The sequence below is a fragment of the Chlorocebus sabaeus genome, chromosome 27 (genome assembly GCF_047675955.1).
Source record: "Chlorocebus sabaeus isolate Y175 chromosome 27, mChlSab1.0.hap1, whole genome shotgun sequence".
NCBI lineage: Eukaryota > Metazoa > Chordata > Mammalia > Primates > Cercopithecidae > Chlorocebus > Chlorocebus sabaeus.
The window spans coordinates 11,411,416-11,432,135 of NC_132930.1; the positions used below are offsets into that span (position 1 = coordinate 11,411,416).

The window sequence follows — 20,720 nt, forward strand, 5'->3', positions numbered from 1 at the left end:
CCAGACGTGTAATCAGGAGGTACTTGGGTACCCCGCCTTCCAAGGAAACCAATATAGGACCCACCTACTTTAGTGCCCGTGCCAAAAACCGAGCTCACACCACAGCACCGTGGTTCCTCGCGATGGCAGCGGCCCGCCTGCCCTCCGGGCGGCACCTGGGCAGGCGTCGCACCTCCCGCCTCTGGGCGGGACGGAGGAAAGCTCGCGCCGCCTGACGTCATCACCGCGCGCCGCTATCTTCGCCTTCTTCCACTTCGCGGGAGAAGTTGTTGGCGCGAATGGATCCTGAGCCCCGATAACGGATTCCTCAACAGGCCGGCCCGCCAGCCAGCCAGCGCCTTCATCCTGGGGCTGCGATGGTGAGCCGCTGGGGGAGGCCGTGGGGCTCGGGGTCTGGGGAGGCTTTGCAGGCCTGGTGTGGACGGGGCACTCCTGGTATGCAGGGTGGGGGAGGATGGCGGTGGGTGGTTCCGGAGGCGAGCAAAGGCAGAGAAGGGGCCGCACACTGGGTACTGGACGCAAAACTTTACTTGCACCGCGGGCTGAAGCTCTGGGCGGCAGCCAGCGCGCAGGGATTTTGTTGCTACGTGTACTTGCACATTCCCCCCCCGCCCCCGGGGGAAGGGAGAAAGGAAGAGAGGAAGAAGGATGGATGATGGTTTTGGAACGCATTGGTAAAGTTATTTTCTTGTTCGGCCTTTCTCGAACCACAGTTTGAGTACTGCCTAAGGCGTGGATTTCAAGCTTTGGGTCACGAGGGAGAAGAACGTAACAAACTTTTCTTAGGGAATATGTTGTGTAGGGCCTTAAACTTTTATCATTAACAGCTCAGCTCGTCTCATCTCCACTTGTCATTAACGATCACCTGAGCGGTGCTGAGACCGAGGGCATGGAGAGGATATTTTATTTTGTTTAGATGAGTTCATAGGAGTCAAAAGGATAACACGGCTTACTAGGAAAAAGAAGTGCAGCGAATAGAAACAGATGCAAGACATTTGACAGCTGTCATCCTCTTATCACCTGGTGTTAAAAATAATCTTAAAAAAACCCAAACCTCACTGCATAATTCTGGATAAAACATTAAGACAAATTGAAAGTGAAATAATTATGCAGCCAGCAAAGCAGACGTTCCTCATGGTATGGCAATGGATACGGCTCTGTGTTTGAAATATTTTTAGAAATAATGTCTTTTTTTTTTTTTTTTTGAGACGGAGTCTGGCTCTGTCACCCAGGCTGGAGTGCAGTGGCCGGATCTCTGCTCACCGCAAGCTCCGCCTCCCGGGTTTACGCCATTCTCCTGCCTCAGCCTCCCGAGTAGCTGGGACTACAGGCGCCGCCACCTCGCCCGGCTAGTTTTTTGTACTTTTTAGTAGAGACGGGGTTTCACCGTGTTCGCCAGGATGGTCTCGATCTCCTGACCTCGTGATCCGCCCGTCTCGGCCTCCCAAAGTGCTGGGATTACAGGCTTGAGCCACCGCGCCCGGCTGAAATATTTTTAAAGGACAATTTAAAATGTTCCATTAAACTAGAAGATACTTAACAATCCGATATAATTTTTTTCATTCATTGGTCAACTTGTCACAGAGACAACATTCTAGGGGGTGAAAATTTTATGCCACATTGGGAAACGTTGCAGTCCTTTGTGTTTCTTCTCAAAAAAGGGCAACAGTAATGATAGTAGCTACCTTGTACCAACCATCTTCTTTAGGTCAATATGTGAACTGTTGGTTTTTCATTTTTTTTTTTTTTTTTTTCATTTCAACCCACATCGATGCAGTTTTACAGACAGTACAAGCATCTTTCTGGAATTTAAACAGTGTGTCATACAAGTAGCAGGTGGTTGAACTAGAATTAGAATCTTGGTGTTTCTGACCACCATGCTATACTACCTCGTTATAATGATCATCATTACATTTTGGAGGTCAAGGCACTGTGGTATTTTGGAAACTTGGTGAGATTTGGAGTCTTGAAGATGAAGAACGTGGTTATGTTTTAGTTTAATGGTTTATAGATTAATTTATAGTTATATTACTATGTTAGTATGGTCTAGTTTAATAGTTATGTGGTCTTGGGCAAGTAAATAGCTTACGTTTAATCTCTTTAAGCTTCTATTTCCTTATCTGTAAGAGGGGAAAATAATAGCTGCCATAGTGATTGTTTTGGGAATTAAGCAAGATGTATAGGTAAAGCTTCCATTCTGGTGCCTGGCATGTTAGGCAACTACACAGCTACCAATGATCTATTTTCTCAGAAAGGACTCTATGGAAAGTTACATAGATTTTAATGGTAGATTCCTGTGTCATTTATGGTGAACATAGCTTGTGTGGTCAACTTTTGATCATTCAGGTCCTTTTACTTTTGGTTCTTTTCTTCCTTTAATACTCCCGTTCATGGTGCAGATAAAAAATAGACCTCTTCTCAGAAAAGAAATAGGTCAAATTAGTCAGCTTTGTTGTTAATGGGAAAACGTTCTATGCGGTAGATAAGAATTTTGTATTATATTGATATTTAATTTAGCCCTTCAGTCTCTAGTGCAACAATTAGCAAAACCCTAGACTAAAATTGATTCACCAAATGCTTATTGAACACCTGTGCAAAGTTATAAGACAGTAGTTCTTTTTTTTTTTCTTTCCCTCAAACTGTGTCATTGGGTATGAAGGACAGTAGTTCTCAATCTTTGTTTTAGTTACAGTTTCCTTTGATAAATATAGTGAATGATATGCAAATTTTTTGCCCAGAGAAATGCATATGGCACATACACACTATTTTAAGGGATTGACCTATCTTCTTTTTTTTTTTTCTTTTTTTTTTTTTTTAAAGACAAAGTCTTGCTCTGTTGCCCAGGCTGGAGTGCAGTGGTGTGATGATAGCTCACTGCCACCTCTAATTCCCGGGTACAAGCGATCCTTCCACCCTGGCCTCTCAAAGCTTTGGGATTACAGGCGTGAGCCACTGTGCCTGGCATATTCACTTCTCTTCTTTTTTTTTTTTTTTTTTTTGAGAGTCTTGCTGTGTTGCCCAGGCTGGAGTGCAGTGGTATAGTCTTGGCTTACTGCAACCTCTGCCTCCCAGGTTTAAGTGATTCTCATGCCTCAGCCTCCCCAGTAGCTGGGATTACAGGTGTCTGCCACCATGTCCAGCTATTTTATTTTTTTATATTTAGTAGAGATAAAGTTTCACCATGTTGGCCAGGCTGGTCTGGAACTCCTGGCTTCAAATTGATCCACCTGCCTCGGCCTCTTAAAGTGCCGGGATTACAGGTATGAGCCACTGTTCCTGGCCTATTCACTTGTCTTCTGAAACCCATCCATAGACAGCTCTTGCCTTGGAAGCTGCATTGAAAACAAAAATTCTAATTAAAAGTTATCAATAAAGAAATAAAGCGTATGTATTCATACAATGGAATACTGTGCAACCTTTATAAAATTGAGAAAACTTTATACTCTGATACGAAACAATTGCCAAAATAAAAATCTCTCTGGAAAGATCCGGAAGGAACCAACTGATAACATTTGTTGCCTCCAGAGATGGGAAGTATGTGTCTGAGAGGCAGGATAAGAGGGAGACTTTTTACCCTTTTGAAATTTGAACCACGTGAATATATTATCTACTAAAGGAATAGAAAGAAAATTAAAAATAAAGAAGCCATGTGGACATTTGAATTTCACTGAGATTTAATTGTTTGCACAAAACTTGAATAAAACCTGACAGATGCCATTTTTAAGAAGTCAGCATATATAATTAATTGGTTGGTATAATTATTGAAAATATGCATAAGATTGAACTAAACACACATGAGACTTAAGGAACAGCCTTTTGAAGAGCTGTGAGGTCAGTTTAAATAAGTTGTGGTCTGAACTGTTTCTGCTCCACTCCTAGAGGCAGCTTTCACATCATGGTGTACTATGTGGAATGCTCTCCCTGGAGCAGTGCTTGATTTTGTTATAATATCGTTTTTGCCAAATAATATGCTTTTGCCATGCGTACATACCTGAACTTGGCCTCTAAGGCCCCTACCTACCTCTCTGATTTTTCTCTCTCTGTCTTTTGAGTGTGTTAGGTTGGTTCTGTTTCTCTTTTAGAGCTTTTGTTTTTGCTATTTTCTCTCTTCGAAATACTCTCCCTCCACATCCTTGAGTGTCTGCTTTTTTTACATCATTTAAGTTTCTCTTGCCTGATCCAAGGTCATGAAGATTTATGCTTAAGAGCTTTGTAGTTTTAGCTCTTACATTTAGGACTTTTATCCATTTTTGAGTTAATTTTTATATATTGTGTGAAGTATAGAGGTCCAACTTTATTCTTTTGTATGTGGACATCTAGTTGTCCCAGCATCATTTTTTGAAAAGACTCTTCTTTCTCCATTGAATTATCTTGGCACCCTCGTCAAAAATCAGTTGACTGTAAATGTGAGAGTTGTTTTCTAAACTCCCAGTTCTATTCCATTGATCTGTATATCTATCTGAATGCCAGCAACACACTGCATTGCTGTGGCTTTGTAATAATTTTTGAAGTCAGGAAGTATGTCCTCCACCTTTGTTCTTTTTCAAGATTGTTTAGGCTATTCCATTTCCTTGAATTTCCATATGAATTTTAGAATCAGCAAAGATACCACATGGAATTTTGATAGGAAATTTATTGAATCTGTAGGCCAATTTAGGGAATATTGCCATCTTAACAATATTAAATCTTCCTATCCATGAATGTGGGATGCCTTCATTTGTTAGGTCTTCAGTTTGTTTAAACAGTATTTTGTAGTTTTTCATAGTATGAGTTTCACACTTCATTTGTTAAATATATTCCTAAGTATTTTATTCTTTTTGGTGATTTTTTAAGTGGAACTGCTTTCTTTTTTTTTTTCTTTTGAGACGGAGTCTCCCTCTGTCCCCCACACTGGAGTGCAGTGGCACAATCTCGGCTTACTACAAGCTCTGCCTCCCAGGTTCATGCCATTCTCCTGCCTCAGCCTCCTGAGTAGCTGGGACTACAGGCACCCGCCACCATGCCCGGCTAATTTTTTGTATTTTTAGTAGAGACAGGGTTTCACCGTGTTAGCCAGGATGGTCTCGATCTCCTGACCTCGTGATCCGCCCGCCTCGGCCTTCCAAAGTACTGGGATTACAGATGTGAGCCACCGCGCCTGGCCAGAACTGCTTTCCTAATTTCATTTTTGGATTGTTTATTGCAAAAGTATACAGAAATACAATTGATTTTTGTATATTGATCTTGTATCCTTGCTGAACTCATTATTCAAAGTGTTTAGTGGATTTCTTAGTTTTTCTGTAAGATTGTTTCATCTGAAAACACATGGGTTTACTTCTTGTTCAATGTAGGTGGCTTTTATTTCATTTTATTGCCTAATTCTTTTGCTAGAAACTCGACAACATTGAGTACAAGTGGCAAGAGCAGACAATTTTTTCCTGTTTTTAGGGGGAAAGCCCTCCAACCACTTACTTTTTGCTTCCAAAGTATAAAGCCTTAATATAATTTTAAATATTTTGTTTATTTGTTTACTGATTGATTGATTGAAACGGAGTCTCGCTGTTACCCAGGCTGGAGTGCAGTGGCATGATACCAGCTCACTGCAACCTCCACCTCCCAGGTTCAAGCGATTCTCCTGCCTCAGCCTCCCAAGTAGCTGGGATTACAGGCATGTGCCACCACAACTGACTGTTTTTTCTGTTTTTAGCAGGCGGGGTTTTGTCCTGTTGGCCAGGCTGGTCTCAAGCTCCTGGCCTCAGGTAATCTGTCTGCCTCAGCCTCCCAAAGTGCTGAGATTACAGGCGTGAGCCACTGTGCCTGGCTTAAATACTTTAAAATTATTTCATGATTTTCTTTTCTGTCCTCCCACTAGTTAAATCATTTTATAATTTATTCAGATATATGATTTTGCATTTTAGTGATTTTTAGGATAAAATATTTTTATACTTGGATAGACTTGTGAAGTATGTTGATGATAATCAATTTCTGCTCATGGATTTGATGGGCTTTTTAAAAATATTAACCAGAAATACTTGTATTTCTTTATTACTTTCAAAATAGAGAAGTAAAACCAAAATACAGTATTTTGTCAACCACTCTACAGTGTACTGCGGTACTTATTTTGCATAAAACTATGTACTCTTCAAAGATAAAATGAACACATAATTTGCTTTCTCTTCTTTTTTTTTTTTTTTGAGGTGGAGTCTCGCTCTGTTGCCCAGGCTGGTGCGTAGTGGTACAATCTCAGCTCACTGCAACCTCCGCTTCCCAGGTTCAAGCAATTCTCTTGCTTCAGCCTCCAAGTAGCTGGGACTGCAGGTGCTCGCCTGTATTTTGAAATACAAAAATCACCAGCTGATTTTTGTATTTTGTTTTGTTTTATTTTTAATTTTTTATAGAGATGGAGTCTTGCCCTGTCACCCAGGCTGCAGTGCAGTGGCGTGATCTTGGCTCACTGCCAACCTCTGCTGCCCTGGTTCAAGCGATTCTCTTGCCTCAGCCTCCCGAGTAACTGGGACTACAGGCATGTGCCACCACATCTGGCTAACTTTTTTGTGTTTTTAGTAAAGACGGGGTTTCCCCATGTTGGCCAGTCTGTTCTTGAACTCCTGACCTCTGGCGATCTGCCTGCCTCTGCCTCCCAAAGTGCTGGGATTATAGGGGTGAGCCACCGCACCTGGCCAATTTCTGTATTTTCAGTAGTGATGAGGTTTCACTATGTTGGCCAGGCTGGTCTTGAACTCCTGACCTCAAGCCATCCACCCGCCTTGGCCTCCCAAAGTGCTGGGATTGAGGTGTGAGCCACCGCACCCGGCCAAAAAAAGAAAATATTTTTGTGTTGCCTTCGTTTTTATTTATTAACTATTATTTTTAAATTTTTTATTTCCATGGGTTTTTGGGGAACAGGTGAGATTTTGGTGCATCCATCACCTGAGTAGTATGTATGAATCCAGTTTGTAGTCTTTTATCCCTCACTTCCTTCCCACCGGTTCCCTGACTCCCTAGAGTCCATTGTATTATTATTATTATTTTTTTGTTTCTGAGGGAGAGTCTTGCTCTGTCGCCCAGGCTGGAGTGCAGTGGTGATCTCGGCTCACTGCAAGCTCCGCCTCCCAAGTTCACCCCATTCTCCTGCCTCAGCCTCCCGAGTAGCTGGGACTACAGGCTCCTGCCACCATGCCCAGCTAATTTTTTGTATTTTTGGTAGAGACGGGGTTTCACCGTGTTAGCCAGGATGGTCTCGATCTCCTGACCTTGTGATGCATCCGCCTCGGCCTCCCAAAGTGCTGCGCTCAGCCCATAGTATTGTTCTTATGCCTTTGCATCCTCATAGCTTAGCTCTCACTTATAAGTGAGTGAGAACATACAATGTTTGGTTTTTCATTCCTGAGTTACTTCACTTAGAATAATAGTCTCCAGTTCCATCTGGGTTGCTGCGAATGCCATTAATTTATTCCTTTTTATGGTTCAGTAGTATTCCATTGTGTGTGTGTATGTATATATATGTATATATATATCCCACAGTTTTTTTATCTACTTGTTGATTGATGGACTGAATGACTTAATATTTTAAAAGAGCTCAAATCATTGCATGGCACAGAGTGAGGCCTCTAGAAAGGTGTGTTAAGTAAACAAATGAAGTCCTGAATCAGGGCAGTGGCAGTGGGAATAGAGGGGAGAAGACAGAAGTATTTGGGAGATAGTTTAGGTTGGATGATTAGGTGGAAGGTCAGAGTGAGAAGGAAAAGCTGTGGCCATGTTTCTGTTTTGGGTGAATGGTGGTGCTATGCATGGAGGTGGGGAATAAAGGGAGAGAAGCAAGTCCCAGCTGAAGATGAATTTAGTTGAGGACATTATTAGTTGGAGGTACCTTTGGGGGATTTGCACAGAGATGGATTTGGCTGCATGTTGACTGCATACATATGGAGTTTAGAGCTGGTCTGGAGAAACAGACACGAAATTTAGGAAGTATCAGTATGTACATAAGTGGTACTGGGGTTAAGTAGGTGTGAGTTAGTTCACACAGTGTGAGTGTGTGGTTCCGGAGTTTTGACTTGGGATTCCCAATAGGCTTTAGGGGAAAACCCCTAACATTGGATACAAAGTTTTGTGTAAATGTTTGTTTTTTCATGTATCTGTGGAAAATATATGTACTTTCATCCACAAAAGCATAAAAACAATTGGCATGATGAGTGGGAGAGCACCTGCTTTGTTTCCTTGGCACACATTTTGGCTTATTTTAATAAATGAGCAACTTGTTGCAGGTATTGACAGCTTCCTTCACTAGCATATAAGCTCTGTAACGGCAGGGGCCACAAGGAGAGGGAACTGCTGTATAACGTGTGGCTCACGGTGCGTTTTCCACAAATATTAGAGGAATGAATAAGTACAAGTAAACTTTATATTTCCACTAAAAATATAAACTAGAAGGTAAAACTTCCTGGTATAAAAACATCTCTAGCACTGTTGCATGACTTTATATCTAAGCTATTAAAACACTTAGTGACGAATAATATAGCCTAGAGAAATACAGTTATTTTATTATGTTGTAGGTCTCTTTTCAGTTTGGACTTAATTTCTTTTTTTTTGAAACGGAATTTCGCTCTTGCCCAGGCTGGAGTGCAATGGCGTGATCTCGGCTCACCGCAACCTCCGCCTCCTGGGTGCAAGCGATTCTCCTGTCTCAGCCTCCCGAGTAGCTGGGATTACAGGTGTGCACCACCATGCCCAGCTAATTTTGCATTTTTAGTAGAGACAGGGCTTCTCCATGTAGGTCAGGCTGGTCTCGAACTCCTGACTTCAGTTGGTCCACACATCTCGGCCTCCCAAAGTGCTGGGATTACAGGTGTGAGCCGCCGCACCTGGCGCGGTTGGACTTAATTTCTGTGTTCATTTAAGTAGTTTAAATTTGATTTTTTTTGGCTCAAAAGTCAGTTGTAAAAAGCTAGCTTCTGGGCTGGGCGCTGTGGCTCACGCCTGTAATCCTGGCACTTTGGGAGGCGGATTGTGAGGTCAGGAGTTTGAGACCAGCCTGGCCAGCATAGTGAAACCCTGTCTCTACTAAAAATACGGAAAAATTAGCTGGGTGTCGTGGTGGGCGCCTGTAATCCCAGCTACTCGGGAAACTGAGGCAGGACAACTGCGTGAACCTGGGAGGTGGAGCTTGCAGTGAGCTGAAATCGCCCCACTGCACTCCAGCCTGGGCGACAGTGGGAGACTCTGTATCAAGAAAAAAAAAAAGGTTAGCTCCTGGATGAATAAAAACCATAATCAGAGTACATTAGCCCTGGTGAAAATGTCAAAATTCTGAAATAAACCGTTAGATCAGGCATAAACAGTCTCAAATGCTTTAGTTATGCAGGTATGAAAACATAACTTATTTTTTTAAACCTAATTTAGGTAATTGTTTCAATTTGCTATTTAATATGCCTGTGTCGGTTTGTATTTTTGGATCAGGTACTTGGAAACTTCTGTGATAGAGTGTTTCATTGAATGCATAAAGCTCAATGATAGTAAATATTATGACTTCAGAATCTTATACTTCCCCCTTGTCACAACAGCAGTAGAAATGGGTCTTTTTGCTCTCATGGGAGTGGCCTCACAGGTAGACTTAACAGATACTGGGGTGAGTAGGGGAAGTAATTTCTATTCTCTATTTCTGTTCCCTCAGTGTGCTTTATTTCATCTGTTCTTTCTTTTCTGTGCTCTGCTTTGTTTTCTAAAGACAGATTAAAGAAAGATTAGGAACAGAAAGTAGAATGAAAGCTTCACAAGAACAGAGACCTAGCGTCTTTTGTTTATCCCAAGCATCAAGAATAGTTCCTGGTCTATAAAAGGCTCTGAGTAAATATTTCTTGAATGGATAATGAATGATTGAATGAAAAGAGTTGATGCGGGCTGTTAAAATTCTTCCTAGCTAGAACTTGTTACTGTTCAAAGGTTTTTCAGACCACTCTTATATTTCACTCACCAGTGTTTTCCTCAGAGAAGTTTTTGAGACCCATTCTAGACTGTTAAATTAGTAACATCAATTATAAATCTAGAGATATTTCTGATTTCTTTAAAAAAACTTATATTTGTCTGGCTTAAATTTTAAAGAAGAGGAAATGTCCTAATAAAAGTGCAAGTATATTTTTGTTTTTTGTAGCCACGATATTGTAATATGAGAGTAACAGAAAATCAGTTATAGAAACTCAATTTTATTAACTCAGAAATACTATATAATCAGTATTAATTTAATATCTTCTTAAAATTTCTTAGGTAAAGTCATAGCACAAAGTTAATCCCAATTAAAGATTCTTTTAATACATAATCTTTAAAAACAAATCTACCATTAATTTTGTTTTACATAATCAAGAACCTCTCTTTCTGAGTGCAGTTGTGAAGGTCAGTGGCCTGAGAAATAACAGTTCATGTGTTCAATGAATTTTTTTTTTTTTTTTTTTAAAAACGGAGTTTTGCACTATTTCCCCAGGCTGGAGTGCAGTGGTATGATCTTGGCCCACTGCAACCTCCGCCTCCCGGGTTCAAGTGATTCTCCTGCCTCAGTCTCCTGAGTAGCTGGGATTACAGGCACGCACTACCACGCCCAGCTAATTTTTGTACTTTTAGTAGAGATGGGGTTTTGCCACGTTGGTCAGGACGGTCTGGAACTCCTGACCTCGTGATCTACCTGCCTCGGCCTCCCAAAGTGCTGGGTTTATAGGCGTGAGCCATCACGCCCTGCCGACCATTTCTTTTACAAATGAAATTACTGGGCAAAGGGTATGTACCTTTAAAATTTTGATAAGTGTGGCTAGATTGCCTTCCATAAAGGTTATACCAGTTTTTTTTTTTAGGTGAAGTCTCGCTCTGTCACCAGGCCGGAGTGCAGTGGCATGATCTCCGCTCACTGCAATCTCTACCTCCTGGGTTCAAGCGATTCTCCTGCCTCAGCTTCCCAAGTCGCTGGGACTACAGGTGTGCGCCACCATGCCCAGCTAATTTTTGTATTTTTAGTAGAGATGGGGTTTCACCATGTTGGCCAGGATGGTCTCGGTCTCTTGACCTCGTGATCACCCGCCTCAGCCTCCCAAAGTGCTGGGATTACAGGCATGAGCCATCGTACCCGGCCGAGGTTATACCAGTTTTTACTTCTATCAGCAGTAAGAGTGCGTGAGCATCTGTTTCCTCACATCGTTGACAGATATGGGCATTATCAGTCTTTTAAAACTTAGGGGAAAATGATCAAGTTTTAATGTATCTGCTTATTTGTGACGTCTAGCATTTTTTGTGTTTGTTGGTTATTTGCATTTCTTTTATACTTTGCCTATTAGGAGCTTTTATTTATTTTTCTATTGGTTGGGTTATCTTTTATTGATTTGTAAGAACCCTTTTTTACATGTTATGTGTGTGTGTGTGTATGTGTGTGTATGTGTGTGTGTCTTTTAAGATAGGGTGTTGCTCTGTTGCCCGGGTTAGAGTACAGTGGTTTGATGGTCATGGCTCACTGCAGCCTCAAACTTTTGGTGCACAAGTGATCCTCCCACTTCAGCCTTCTGAGTAGCTGGGACTACAGGCATGCAGGCATGTGTCACCACACCAAGCTGATTTTTTTTTTTTTTAAATTTGTAGAGATGGGGGTCTCCCTGTGTTGCCCTGGCTGGTATTGAACTCTTGGGCTCAAATGATCCTCCTGCCTTGGCCTCTCAAAGTGTTGGGATTACAGGCGTGGGCCACCACACCTGGCCTGTTGTAGATATGTATATATATATATATATATATATTTTTTTTTTTTTTTTTTTTTTGAGACGAGTGTCGCTCTGTCGCCCAGACTGGAGTGCAGAGGGGCATTCTCGGCTCACTGCAAACTCTGCCTCCAAGGTTCAAGGGATTCTTGTGCCTCAGCCCCCTGAGTAGCTAGGATTACAGACTGCACCACCACACCTGACCAATTTTTGTATTTTTAGTAGAGACAGCGTTTTGCTATGTTGGCCAGGCTGGTCTCAAACTGCTGGTCTCAAGCAGTCCACCTGCCGCGGCCTCGAAAGTGCTGGAAATACAGGCGTGAGCCACTGCGTCCAGCCTGTTATAGATATTTTTAAGTTAGTTGCTTTTTTTTTTTTTTTTTTTTTTGAGATAGTTTCACTATGTTGTCCAGGTTGAACTTGAACTCCTGGGTTCAAGCAATCCTCTTGTCTCAGCCTCTCTGGTAGCTGGGACTATAGGTGTGCACCACAGTGCCCAGCTCTGTTGCTTGCATTTTAACTTTGTTTATGGCACTTTTATTTTTGTGTAGTAAAATCTACCTTTCTTTAGGGATGGTTTCTGGCCTTGATGTTCTGCTTTGAGGGCCTTCCACTTGCCAAGATTGAAAAATAAATACAAACATTTGTTCCTTTCTCCACTCATATGCTTAACAAGAATTATTCTATGCAGGCAAGAGAAATGTTTAGATCCATTATTTGGGAGTTAGACTTGTTTTTCTGCATTTCATGAAGTCTTTGAAGGTCTAGAACACTGGACAGCAAATGTTAATTGGAAGAGTCAGGTGAAGTCACACACTATAAATTAAGGACGAATTGCTGACCTTTGCCTCTTAGATGTTTACACCCCAGACGACTGCTCACACTGGAGATAGTTCTAAAAAAGTATGAGTAAAATGGCTTCCATTCTGATGAAAATTATTTTCCAAAAACTTTGATTTTTGGTGTATACTAAGTTAGGTTAGGATGCTGCAATTTCTTTAACTCTTACGTTGCCATCAGAGTATGGGGTAGTTTAGGGGAGTAGGGTAAAGTAATGCAAAAGGAAAGAAAGGAGGATGTGAATGGAAATAATTACGTAGGGAGGAAGTGGTGTAACAGTGCTAAGGAGTGGCAGTGCAGATTTTTGTGCAGACAAAACCCAGACAACTCAATGTCACCAGTAGCTCGATGTCCTGAATTACATTTTGTTTTCTTTCTCTTCTCAGTTTTAAGCATTTTTGGTCTGAAAACAGGTTGAAAACCACCACTTGCTTTAACCAGGTTATTAATTTACAGTTTGGTTATTTCCATGGCGCACATGCACTATCACTCTGTCTTTCTCTGTGTGTATGTGTTTAAACAATCACTGCTTTTTATTTTTATTTTTAAAATGTTTCCATCTATAAGCTCACTTAGAACAGTCACGATTGTTTGAGTGAAGAATCACTGTGTAATTTCAAAAAAGTGAAACTGATGTGAAACTCATTTGCTCCAGAAGCAATAAAGTAGTTGTCAGCCTCAGACTTGATTCTCTGTAATTATAGGAAAGATGGTGGTTTTCTTTATTGTTCTTCTCCTCTTTGGCATCTGACACAGATGTCTCAGTTTCATAGCTGAGACACCCATTCTGTAAGCAGTATCTTTTAAACTTAGATTTAATTAGGATGGATTTGTAACTAGGAGATTTACAAAAGAGGATATATATAAAGCCAGAGAAGTCTTTAATCCTTTTTAAAAATATTTATTTATTTATTTATTTATTTTTGAGACAAAGTCTCGTTCTGTCGCCTAGGCTAGAGTGCAGTGGTGCAATCTCACCACACTGCAACTTCTGCCTCCCAGGTTCAAGCGATTCTCGTGCTCCAGTCTTCTGAGTAGTTGGATTATAGGCATGCGCCACCATGCCTGGCTAATTTTCAGATTTTTAGTAGAAATGGGTTTTCACCATGTTGACCAGGCTGGTCTTGAACTGGCCTCAAGTGATTGTTTCCCATCGACCTCCCAAAGTGCTGGGATTACAGGCAAGAGCTACCTTGCCTGGCCTTTTAAAAAAATTATTGGCCGGGCGCGGTGGCTCAAGCCTGTAATCCCAGCACTTTGGGAGGCCGAGGCGGGCGGATCACAAGGTCAGGAGATCGAGACCATCCTGGCTAACACGGTGAAACCCCGTCTCTACTAAAAATACAAAAAAACTAACCGGGCGAGGTGGCGGGCGCCTGTAGTCCCAGCTATTTGGGAGGCTGAGGCAGGAGAATGGCGTAAACCCAGGAGGCGGAGCTTGCAGTGAGCCGAGATCGCGCCACTGCACTCCAGCCTGGGGGACAGAGCAAGACTTCGTCTCAAAAAAAAAAAATTATTTAACATGCTACGTACCTCAATTATCTGCTTTATTGGCTTAGCCACAAAGTTATTTGTGTGTGTGTGTGTGTGTGTGTTTCACACTTATTTGGAATTTTTGACATTGTAAGAGTGTAACAATTATTGTCAGGATCTAGGAAATAATTGCTAACTTTTCTTAAACTTTACAAAGTAGTTTTGTAGGCATTTCTCTCATGCAATAAAGAGAGATAGGCTATAAGGTATAAAAAGTGATAAAAACTGGTGATTACAACTATCAAGAATAGGAAGAGGGAAAATGATACAGGTGGTTCTTAAACCCAGTTCTTTGGAGTTCAGATCCTATGTTCTCATTATTTTTTATTCCTTATACCATTTTCTATAAGCAGAGATAATGATAAACAGAGTGTTTCAGTAATATAAAGGGATGATAGTTCAGAAATGAGATGAGGGGAAGATTTTTACTGAGCCAGAATTGTGGCAGATGCATAATTAATCCACATAAAGGGTCAGTATTAGTCCCACTTTACTGAGGAGAAAACAGATAATACACGGTAGCTTGCCCAAAATCACACAGGTAGAAAACACTAGAGCACAGATTTGAATTAAGGTTTCCGATTCTAAGGTCTGTTCCCTTTCCTCTATACCGCAATTTCTTAAACTAAATTTTAGAGAGGTGGGGAAGACTATGCAAAGGTTAGGAAAAGTGATTGATTTTAATTGTAATTAAATACAATTACATTGTAAATGTTTCAGTATGATTAATTTGAATTCTGTGGTTTAACAAGGGGGTGATTAAAGAGCGTATTGTAATAAGCATCAAAGGTTTTTTTTTCTTCAGAATGTTGAACAATCATATAAAGGAAAACAATTAGGAGGTTTTTAGTTGCCAGGAATGATTAGGGTTGTGAGAGTTATTCTTCTTTCAGACTGGAGTATACGTTCCACCGACAAGGATTATATTCTCCAACTTTGTCTTCTCCTCAGTTGTGCCTGGGATGATGGGATGTGGATGTGTATGTGCATGCATGATCAATAATAAGTAACTGCTACTTGCCTCTTTAGTAACTCTGCTGTCATTAGCAAAAATATCACTTGCTTATTTTGGTCTGTTTTTGGCCTAATTCTGAGAATTTATGTTACTTTTCATTAGACCAATTATTCTTTTTTTTTTTTTTGAGACGGAGTCTCACTATGTCTCCCAGGCAGGCTGGAGTGCAGTGGTGTGACCTGGGCTCACTGCAACCTCTGCCTCCTGGGTTCAAGCAATTCTGCTCCCTCAGACTCCCAAGTAGCTGGAATTACAGGCACCTGTCACCACCATGCCCAGCTAATTTTTTGTGTTTTTAGTAGAGATGGGGTTTCACCATGTTGGCCAGGCTGGTCTCAAACTCCTGACCTCAACTGACCCACTTGCCTTGGCCTCCCAAAGTGGAGGGATTACAGGCGTGAGCCGTTGTGCCTGGCTGACAAATTATTCTTAACTCAGGTAAAGTTATCAGTTAACTTGTGCACATGAAAAGAAAGCTACTGTATTCATGGAACTATCTTGATAGGGAGAAATTACTCAGGGTAACCCAGTGTGTATATAAAGCTGTCCCATCTTACAATTGAAATTATAATTTTATGCAGTTAATGTTTATTCATGAATCTCCTGGTTTTTTTTGCTTTTAGGACATTCGGAAATTCTTTGGAGTAATACCAAGTGGAAAGAAACTTGTAACTGAAACAGTAAAGAAGAATGAGAAAACAAAGTCTGATGAAGAAACTTTAAAAGCAAAGAAAGGAATAAAGGAAATCAAGGTTAGTTTTCTGGATATAATTTTGCATTGTATGAAATGTAAAAGAAGCTCAGTTCTTATACTTTTTTTTTTTTTTTTTGGAGACAGAGTCTTGCTCTGTTGCCCGGGCTGGAGTGCAATGACGCGATCTCAGCTCACTGCAAGCTCTGCCTCTCAGGTTCACGCCATTCTCCTGCCTCAGCCTCCTGAGTAGCTGGGACTATAGACACCCGCCACCACGCCTGGCTAATTTTTTGCATATTTAGTAGAGATGGGGTTTCACCGTGTTAGCCACAATGGTCTCGATCTCCTGGCCTTGCAATCCTCCCCCCTCAAAGTGCTGGGAGTACAGGCATGAGCCACCGTGCCCAGCCTCAGTTCTTATACTTGATATCTTGGGAAGCTTGATATCAACTCAGAGGAAGCAGGTTTCAACTCAGAGGAAGAAAAAGAGTAATAAGGCTGTTCGTTCGTTTGTTCTTTCTCTCTCTCTCTCACCTTTTCTCTTTTCTTTTTTCTTTTCTCTTTCCTTTTTTCTTTTCCTCTTCTCTTCTCTTCTGTTCTTTCGACAGGATCTTGCCCTGTTGCCCAGGCTGGAGTGCAGTATCGTGATCACAGCCCACTGCAGCCTCGAACTCCTGGCCTCAAATGATCCTCCTGGCTTTGCCTTCCATGTAGCCAGAACTACAGGTGCTTGCCATTGTGCCTGGCTAATTAAAAAAAATTTTTTTTTGATAGAGATGGGGTCTCAATTACGTTAGACAGGCTGGTCTTGAACTCTTGGCCTCGAGTGATCCTCCTGCCCTTGTCTCCCAAGATGTTGTGATTACAGGTGTGAGCCACCATGCCTGGCCACTAGTTCTAATTAATGTAACTTACTACATTCATAGCTTGATGTTTTCCTGATGTAGAGATATAACCCCTTTTAGTTGTTAACACTTTGCATTTTAAGACCAAAGTTTGCTCACAGAGACATGAACCCCTATGCTCAGGTGGATGGTGTGAGATTTCTGGTGACGGAAGGCTTTGGAGGAAAGCTTTATTCTTTTCCCTGTTTTCTATGGGCCTGAGAGAAACTAAGATATAATGTCAATATGGAAAGTAGGCCATGGCTGCAGTAGTATATTTGAATTAATATTATTTCACTTTATGTAAAGTGTAACCATTTTGCAACTCTGCAAGTCCCTCTGCCACCATCACTCCGTTCTTTACGCCCTAGTTGTCATATATATTACACCTACGTATGTTAATACTGCACAATTCAATGTAATTTTGCTTTAAAAAGACGTGCATTTTTAAAAAAAATTAAGGCAAAAATTGCTGTTTTTATTTTACGCACGTATTTGCTATTTCTGATGCTGTTCATTTCTCACTGAAGATCTGAGTTTTCATCTAATATCATTTTCTTTCAATTTGAAGAATTTTCTTTAGCATTTTTTTGTAGCGTAGGTCTGTTGGTGATAAACCTCTGCTAAGTTTTTGTTAATCTGAAAATGCCTGTATTTTGCCTTCATTCTTGAAGGTTATTTTTGCTGGGTATGGAATTTTGGGTTGACCGTTTTTTAAAAAATGTAAGCCTTTTAAAGATGTTCCACTGTTTTTTGGCTTCCAGTTTGTCTGATGAGATGCCTCCGGTCATTCATATTGTTTTCTCATGTGTGTTGTTTTTCTCATGGTTCACTAAAGAATTTTTTAATTTTTGGTTTTCAGCAGTTTGACGATGGCGTACCTGAGTGTGGTTTTCTTGTGTTTATCCTGTTTTGGGTTTCTGAGCTGCTTTAATCTGTAAATTTATATCTTTTATCAAAATTGGGAACTTTTTGCTATAATTTCTTTAAATATTTTTTCTGCCTCATTTTCTCTCCTCTTCTTGAACTACAATTACATAAACATTAAGAGTTTTGATATTGGCCGGGCGCGGTGGCTCAAGCCTGTAATCCCAGCACTTTGGGAGGCCGAGACGGGCGGATCACGAGGTCAGGAGATCGAGACCATCCTGGCGAACACGGTGAAACCCCGTCTCTACTAAAAATACAAAAAACTAGCCGGGCGAGGTGGCGGGCGCCTGTAGTCCCAGCTACTCGGGAGGCTGAGGCAGGAGAATGGCGTAAACCCGGGAGGCGGAGCTTGCAGTGAGCTGAAATCCGGCCACTGCACTCCAGCCTGGGCGACAGAGCCAGACTCCGTCTCAAAAAAAAAAAAAAAAAAAAAAAAAACAGAGTTTTGATATTATCTCACGGATCATTGAGCCTTGTTCATTTTTATCAGTCTTCTTTTCAGATTGAGTACTTTCTCTTTTTCTGTCTTTAAGTTCATTGATTCTTCTTTTATCACCAATTTGCTGTTAAGGCTATCTAGTGAATTTTTATTTTATATATTGTATTTGTCAATTCTAGAATTTTCGTTTCTTTTTCATGACTTTAATTTCTCTCTTTTATGTCCTTGAGTGTAATTATAATAGCTGCTTTATTTTTTATTTTTTATTTTGAGGCGGAGTTTTGCTCTTATTGCCCAGGTTGGAGTGCAATGGCATGATCTTGGCTCACCGCAACCTCTGCCTCCTGGGTTCAAGCGATTCTTCTGCCTCAGCCTCCCGAGTAGCTGGGATTTCAGGCATGCGCCCCCATGCCCGACTGATTTTGTATTTTTAGGAGAGTTGAGGTTTCTCCATATTGGCCAGGCTGGTCTCAAACTCCCGACCTCGGGTGATCTACCTGCCTCGGCCTCCCAAAGTGCTGGAATTACAGGCATGAGCCACCGCGCCCGGCCTAGTAGCTGCTTGAAAATTCTTGTCTGCGAATGCTGACATCTGGGTTATATGAAGATTGGTCTTCATTAAGTGCCTTTTGTCCTGATTCTTTGGGTCGTGTGTTAGTTCAGGCCACCATAACAAAATACTGTAAAGTAGATGGTACTGGCTGATTAGGTGTCTGGTGAGGGCCTTTTTCCTGGTTGGTACATGGCTCCCTTCTTGCTGTGTCCTCACATAGTCTCCTCTTAGTGCATTTGGGTGAAGAGAGAGATTGAGCACTCTGGTGGAGAAAGAGAGAGAGATAGGAATTGAATGAGCACTCTGGTGTCTGTTCTTACAGAATGCGAATCCTGTCAGATCAGAGCCCCACCCTTATGACCTTATTTATCCTTAATTACTTGTTTAGAGATTCCACCTCCAAATATAGCCACTCCGAAGGTTATGGCTTCAACATGTGAATTTTGGGGACACAGACATTCAGGACATAACATTCCATCCATGGCCACTCAAAATTTATGTCCTTCTTGCATGCAAAATACATTCATTCCATCATAACAGCCCCCAAAGTCTTATTTCAGCATCAAGTCTGAAGTCCACAGTCTCATGTAAATATCATCCAAATCAGATATGGGTGATACTTAAGGTATGAATCATCCTGAGGCAAAATTTCTCTCTAGGTGTGAACCTGTGAAACCAGATAAGGAATGTGCTTCTAAAATATGATAGTAGAACAGACATATAGGGTAGACATTACCATTCCAAAGAGGAGAAATCAGAAGGCAGGGAGGGGCGATGGATCCCAAACAAGTCCAAAACCTAGCACGGCAAATTCCATCAGAACTTAAGCCTTGAAAATAATACTCTTTGGCTTGATGCCCTGCCCTCTAGACCCACTGGGTTAGTGGCTCTACCCCCACAACCATAGGCAACTGTCCTGCTTCTGCAGCTCTGCTGGGCCATCCTGCCCGCAAGGCTTTGGGTGGTGGCTGTCTCATCTGTTGAAACCAAGCTCCATCTTTTGAAGAGGCAGTTCTGATGGTTGGTCTCTGAATTGCTTTTGGGACCATTCTTCCCTTTTCTTGAAAAATAGCCCTGTTGTCCTGTCACTGGAATCTCAGAAGTCTGACAGCCTTCTTTCATTTTGTCCTTTCTCCATCCTCTTCAATTCAAACTGACAGTGTTTTTGCTTGTATAATCCCATAATCTCTTTATCAAGTGATACTCCAGCTACATCCTTGCTATTCTCTTTAGAACATGCTTTTTCTTTTCTTTTCTTTTCTTTTTTTTTTTTTTGAAACGGTCTTGCTCTGTTGCCCAGACTGGAGTGCAGTGGCGCGATCTCAGCTCACTGCAACCTCCGTCTCCCAGATTGAAGTTAATCTCCTGCCTCAGCCTGCTGAGTAGCTGGAACTGTGGTTGCGTGCCACTGTCCAGCTAATTTTTTGTATTTTTGCTAGAGTTGGGGTTTCACCATATTGGCCAGGCTGGTCTCAAGCTCCTGACCTCAAGTGATCCGCCTGCCTCGACCTCCCAAAGTGCAGAGATTACAGGTGTGAGCCACCACGTCCGGCCTAGAACATGCTTTATCATTTTTTGAAATATGGACAGGCTGAGAATTTTACAAACCTTCAAGCTCTGGTCCCTTTTTGCTAAACAGTTTCTTCTGTAGTTCATCTCTTGCCTTTTGCATTTGACTGCAAGCAGTCAGAAGGACTCAGGCCGCATCTTCAAGATTTTGCTTTGAGATCTCCTCAGCTAAATATGTGATTTCATCGTTCACAAGTTGCATCTTTTACAAAGCACTAGGACCCAACTTGGCCAAGTTCTGTGCCACTTTATAGTAATAATTGCCTTTCTTCCAATTTCCAATAATCTCTTTCTCATTTCCATGTAAAACCTCACCAGGTTGGCCTTTAACATTCATATTTATACCAGCATTCTGTTCATGATGATATATGCTCTGAGATGAAAGAGGCTTCTTCTTTAGCTCTTCTCTTTTCTTCATCAGCTCTCATAGTTATTACATCTAAAGTTCATATTTCTACCAGCAGTTCCTTCATGGCAGTCTAGGCTTTTTCTACATACTAGAAAACGTCTAGCCTCTACCCAATTCCAATGTCACTTCTGTATTTTAGGTTTTTTTTT

The 20,720-nt window shown here is 41.4% G+C and overlaps 1 protein-coding gene across 2 annotated transcripts in view; it reads left to right on the forward strand.

Annotated features, from left to right (window-relative positions):
* Positions 1 to 212: 212 nt before the first annotated feature.
* Positions 213 to 20,720, forward strand: part of RFC1 (replication factor C subunit 1) — a 77,219-nt gene continuing 56,711 nt past the window's right edge. For both annotated transcript variants that reach the window (XM_008017619.3, XM_008017620.3), the window contains exons 1-2: positions 213 to 359; positions 15,717 to 15,845. In XM_008017619.3, the coding sequence (XP_008015810.3) occupies positions 357 to 359; positions 15,717 to 15,845 (132 nt within the window). In that variant the 5' untranslated portion in view covers positions 213 to 356. The remainder of the gene's footprint in view (positions 360 to 15,716; positions 15,846 to 20,720) is intronic.